Genomic DNA, 6,227 nt, shown 5'->3' with positions numbered 1-6,227 from the left:
ACGTTGGGTTTAATAATTATAATCCGGCTCGTGGCATCCTCCAAATCTCCATTCGACTGAACAATATGATCCCACCGGTGTTTGCATATCCCGAAGCAATTATAGTCGTTAATATTCGGAATAGCCTTCAGTGCACTCGTTGCATTTTTGAAATCTCTCTGTGTCGTCAAACCGGCGTTAAAAGGTTACGTCGGGGATTTAATGTGGTTGGCGAAGTTGTATAATCTTATGTTTTGCCAAAAACGTTAGACAAGGTTCGATGATGGCGCTAGCGCGTTATCATGGTGAAAAAGCCGAGCAATCGCCACTCTATCAGTAACTTTAAATAAATTATTCGAAAAGATTATGTTGATTCAAAGGTTATGTTGATAGATCGACTAGCGATGTGGCGGTAACGCTACTAAAACATATATTTGATGCTTGGGCGAGGTCCCAGAACGCTATTGGGGTTTACAGTGACCTCTCAAAGGCAAAAATGCCTTTGAGATTTTATTGTATGGACCGCATTACTCCTGTTAAGAAGCGAGAATATTACGCAGTGAATTTGTTGTATTGAAACTTGTCATATCTTAAGGTAAAATGCAGAAAGTAGACATAAATGGAACATAAGTAGACATAAGGAACAGTTTCCTTGTGGTGGCATCTCATGAGTCAATGACTCATGAGATACCACCATCACAGTACATTTACTCAAATATTTTGTATGTTCGCAAAATTATACATAATATTCATGAACAAAGAAGATATCCATAATATTAACCTTAAATATATTAATTATTATAGAACTAAGTCCAAACTCATACATTTCGTTTAACTGACCTAAATTCTATGAAAAAGATTTTTTAATGGGAAAATGTATTAGTTTATATTAAAATAAGATTCCGGAGCATATATTATGGTTACCATTTTCTATTATGGTTATATATTATGGTTACCATTTTCTATTGAAAAGTTACATGATAAAATTGAAGAGTATTTGTTAGATAAAGATATATGGAAAGAAAACATTAATCTAGATTCCACACAATTATGATTCAAAGAGTATTCCATAGCATTTAACTTTATTTGAAAAGAGCAATCCCTAGGGTCTCTTGCTCGTTTTTCTATTAGCGTAGTGAACGAGCAGTAGCTAAAATAACGTTTTCAAATGTACTACAAATATTACCTATGGAATTATAATTGTAAGTCAATGTATGGAATAAATGATTATTTGACTTTGATTTGCCCAAAAACGCAGCCGTTTTCTTCGCACTTTTTTAGAACTTCATCGAAAAATTTTGATTGTCTGACCTCTTGGAGCATATTCACGGTGCATCAAGTTCCCAAGACTAATAATTCCGCTCAAAGGGCGATGGTAAGACACAGAGACGATTTTTTTTGTAGTTACAGTTTTTACATAAATTCATTTTTAGTTTACACTACGTTTTGAATTTCTTCATTACTTGCTACTTTTTAAACTGATGGCTCTATGGCTAATGTATAATCTTTTCCTTTCCGAGATTTAATTATAAAACAGGAAGTCATGTTGATAAGTGCTTAACCGTAACAAAACACTACTGCATCTGTGTCTGTCAATAAACGCATTGATCTAGTTGGAAACGCGAATATAATATTCTAAATAAATGCATTTTTTAAAACCTACCCTCAAATTTTAAAAGTACTGCATAGATTATCGGCAATAATGTAATATATTAATATAAAATTTCAGGAATTCAATTGATTAAAAAGGAATCAATTAAGCTTAAGTTTTAAAGTTGATTTTAAAACAGGACGCAAATATTTTAAAACAGTCCTGAAAACCTAAGAAATGCTCACCGGAAAATTTGTCCAAAATGGCGCTTTCGCCCTTTCTACAAAACATCTACGATATTGGCTTGTTTAAGACAAACGATATTGACTTGTTTTTTGTTACAATTTATATAACTAATAAAATAATTTTTCGATTGTATAATTTTGTTTTTTTTTAGTCTAATAAACAATCATACTTTTTTACATTTAACGTATTTAACATAAAGTAAGTTCTGACATCTCAACATTTTCAAAAAAATATCGAATAAACCTTTCGGACCAGCTCCGAAACTCCTTGGAATTTCTCCGAAAAAAACTTATATTGATTTTTTTTTTTTAATTTATTAAGGCTTTGGCAAAGCCATCAGCCTAAACATGAAGTTTAAATATGTTTCTGTAAATATGGCTGCCACAAAGAGGATAGGCAATTTGAGGCGGCGTGTTTGGATTGACTCGGGATTCCTTAAAACGGGCCGATACGGGTATTTTATTTCGAGATTCGTATAATTTCGCGTTTTAATCTTCGATTAAGGCACAATAGCACTATCCTATTCCACTTTAAACTAGATTTCACAAAATAATTGAAAGTCAAAATAAAAACGACACTTTTCCCTCCAAAAGGTCCAGAGCGAATCACTTATATTGACCTGTAGGTGACGAATCTGAAGTCAATTTTTCATTTTCCGGCCGCCATCTTCGAAAATGTTGCCACGCTTGTGCGTGGCAACATTTCGTCCAAGTTAGTTTTAAGTTTGGTCGAAGTTAATACAATTGTTTGTATTAACTTCGACCTTTTATAACAGGCGCACGGTGTAGGAATACGATTGTATTTAGGTGGACCTTTAATATATATTTTAGTGAAGTATAACAACAATAATTTTATTACAATTATTATTTATTTGGTAAATAAAATCTTAAACATTTCTTACATGCAAAATCAACAAAACATTCTTAAAATGTACCTATTTTAATAGTACTTTTTATCGTAATAAGTCTCATCGTGTCGTCCGGTGTAAAATAATACTCAAAATACGGAGCGGGTGTTCCTATCAAATTTACATTAGGGAAAGAATCCGCTGGCATTGGCGCTTCCTCTTCTCCCATATCGGTGCGTATTTAGAGATACGTCATCAACAGACTCGTCTTCCCGACATCTCAGCATCCCGACGTTCCTGGGATATTTTGTTTCAGGAGTCGGAATCGTCTTCATATCTGCCCTCATTATCGGACCCGCATAACAAACTTCAATTTTTTAATTTAACAATTTACGTGTTTATGCGGTAATGTACTGAAAAACCCGAAACAAGCGTGAAAAAAGAAAGCACAAAAGTTGTTCTTTTCAGGAAAGTAGGCACAGTGAACGAGGGTGGCGTAAAAATGACGTTTTAATAAATGAAGTGTAAATTTATTTTATCTGTGAAATATTTGATTTTTTTATTTGTTTGACTTTATTTGTAAGTCAATGGTTTGATTTTATGTTATTAAACGTCGTCCCTTACTTCTCGTTTCCTTGCTTACCTCATCTTGAAAGTATTTGGTAATGTATTACCACATTATATTGTCCTCTGTCCGCCGCTTAAACTATTTTTTTTCCATCCTCTAAGGTCCGCCGCCACCGCTGCTTTAGCTTAATAAAAAATATTGGCACAAATATATTAGCGTGCAGCCAAAAAATTAAAAAGAACACCAAAAATCAATAAAGTTAAACGTCAGCCATTTTGTCAGATTTCTCCATTGTTTGTGATTGTTTTTAATTTAATATCAATTTTCGCGCGGATTATCACTTCACACAGAAAAGCTTGCCTTTTTGTTATTCAACTACATAAAAGTAAAGATGAATCGTGAAAAAAGGGAACCTGAATACCCAGCAGAGCTGGAATCACAGTTTATTTTGAAACTACCCGAAGAACCCGCAAAAGCACTAAGAGACATCGTAAAATCTGGCGAGAACTTGAAAAATCGCTTGATGATACAAATCGACGATGATATGCGAAATGGCCAGGTTCGATTGGATAATTGGCTTATGCACGCCAAGATAGTCGACTTGCCAACTGTTATAGAATCATTAAAAACAATCGATAACAAAAGTTTCTACAAAACAGCTGATATATGCCAGATGATGGTATGTAAGACCGAGCCCGATCAAGCGCCAGCTGAAGAAGAATCACCGTCAAAGAATAAGAAAAAGGATCCAAATAAAGTTGACAAAAAATATCTTTATCCCCATGGCATCACTCCTCCAACAAAAAATGCTAGGAAACGGCGTTTTCGAAAAACTTTGAAGAAGAAATGTGCAGAAGCACCTGAGATTGAAAAAGAAGTGAAGAGACTTCTAAGGGCTGATAATGAAGCAGTCAGTGTGACTTGGGAGGTTGTTGAAGAAGAGGATGAGCACAATATTACAAATGAGCAACCAGCGGCCACTCCTGTGCCTCCCAAGCCTGATAAGAAAACTAAATCAGATAAAACCAAACGAGATGTTGTACGAGATGCTGTACCCGGCACAAGCAAAGCTGCAGATGAATCTTCTAATGTGGTTGATATTTTTGGTGGAGCAGTCAGTGATAGTGAGGAAGAAGATAATGTCAATGCAAAAAATGTCCAGTTGCATAACACCCCATTTACTGTTTATGACAGCCACTTAGATGAGATTAGTACCATGAATGAACTTAATGCCTTGCACTTGCACAGCAAAATAGAAGGCCAGTTAGACAATCTTCCTATCGAGTTTGCCTCAGACATATTTGACTCTCCTTTACCACTTACTTCTGCAACTCAAAGTCGTGCTGAAACTCCAGTTGCTTCGGGTATGTACAAGCCTAGTGCACGTTCATCTGAAGAAGATGCTGAATATATTCCAGAACGTCCAAGAGAGAACATGACTGAAAGGATTGAACAACTGAAAGCTGAGGTAGAGGAGTTGAAGCAGCGAAGACTGAGAACTCGACATGAGATATCTGGCATAGAAAATATGGCTCTTAGGCAACGATTCGAAGATATTATACACACATTAAATCAAGATATCATGTACAAGGAAATGGAATATCAAGGACTACTAACCCTGCAAAATTCTGATGTTATTTAAGTGTCTAACATTTCCTATATATTATGTTATTTATAATCTGCTCAATGAAAAATTTTTCTGACATTGTATCTAGCATCTTTCCATAGTTGTTGATGTTATTTAAAAACATATTTAATCCGAGGAACTTATATGCACCTCGTTATGTTCATTAGTGAGTATTAAAGTTTCAATGTACTGATAGAAACATTTTGAAATTTCAATTCAATAATGCCTAGGAGAATAAGTGTGGTTTTATGTATTTACTGTATGTAAGTCATTCTATATACCTACCTTATTGAGACATGTTGTATTTAGATTTTTTTTAAGTAGTATAGTCATTTTCTATTCTGTTTTGTTTCATACTATAAGTTTATACTTATTATTATTATTGTTTTAGACTGTAAGATTGACTTTTCATTAATGTAATTGATGTTGTATCTTTATTCGGAAATAAAAATCATTATATGTGGAAAAATTGGAACGTTTAAAAAGGTATTTCTGATGTAAAATTGTAATCCTATAAAGACAACGCAAGACTTTATGGCTTTCTGTAGCTACTGTCTGAGAATTAAGTGTCTTATGGACTTCTTGGCTGTGAAATGTGCAATGACATCTTCTTTGTCAAAAGATTACAATTTACACTTGAAATAAAAAAAAATCAAGAATTATAGGATTCCTTTTTATAATAGGTATCTTCTTCTGTGAAATGTTATGGCGTCATCGATGTAATCGATGTTTTCGCCAATGTCGAGTGGAGGAACGCACACATTTTAACTTAAAAATTGACCGGTAAATTTCGACAGAATTCACTGAGAGAAGAATGTACAAAGATAGAGAACCTACACAGACTATTACAATATCAAGGATTCAGGAAACTAATATGAAAGAAAAATGTGTCAGAAGGTAATAACGCACACACTCAACATATTCCCGCATTAGGGAAACATTGTGTCGCGGGTGCCATGGACACACACATAGACAACCACAAATGACACCCAAACTCACGAGTGAAATAAATGTAGGCCTTACAAATATTTCTTCTAGCCCGGGAATCGAACCTGGGACCTCTGCTTGGCAGTCTGGCATGGTCATCGTTAGGCCATGGAGGCAGTTTAATAATTAAAAGGTGATAATAATAGTTAATCAACAAAAGGAAAACAATTGTAATTGTTAGTATATGCTAACATAATCGTAAATACATTATTATAATATTAAAAGGCTTTCATAAGTATAAAATTATATTGGATCATTAGATGAAAATAGGACCTAATGGATTTTGGTAGAGATTTATGTATAGGTCATGCTAGGAAAAGGTTTTAGAAAAGTAAGTGTGGGGGCGGATTATGAGAAAAAAACGCCTGGTTGTAAATTGAGC

At 34.3% G+C, this 6,227-nt stretch overlaps 1 protein-coding gene across 1 annotated transcript; it reads left to right on the top strand.

The window, feature by feature from the left end:
• The first annotated feature begins 3,544 nt into the window (after positions 1-3,544).
• On the top strand, positions 3,545-5,198 carry LOC113229092 (transcription initiation factor TFIID subunit 7-like). Its single transcript, XM_026462588.1, has one exon. It carries the CDS (start codon positions 3,623-3,625, stop codon positions 4,871-4,873), a length of 1,251 nt encoding a protein of 416 aa, XP_026318373.1. The 5' UTR covers positions 3,545-3,622; the 3' UTR covers positions 4,874-5,198.
• The last annotated feature ends 1,029 nt before the right edge of the window (positions 5,199-6,227 follow it).

This window comes from Hyposmocoma kahamanoa, unplaced genomic scaffold, assembly GCF_003589595.1.
Source record: "Hyposmocoma kahamanoa isolate Upper Pololo Valley unplaced genomic scaffold, ASM358959v1 100021, whole genome shotgun sequence".
Classification (NCBI taxonomy): domain Eukaryota; kingdom Metazoa; phylum Arthropoda; class Insecta; order Lepidoptera; family Cosmopterigidae; genus Hyposmocoma; species Hyposmocoma kahamanoa.
The sequence above is the reverse complement of the archived record's forward strand: the minus strand, read 5'-3'. Positions and strand labels throughout refer to the sequence as shown.

Excerpts from the sequence above, each read along its gene's own strand:
- LOC113229092 (XM_026462588.1), top strand. The coding sequence starts at position 3,623 with ATGAATCGTGAAAAAAGGGAACCTGAATACCCAGCAGAGCTGGAATCA.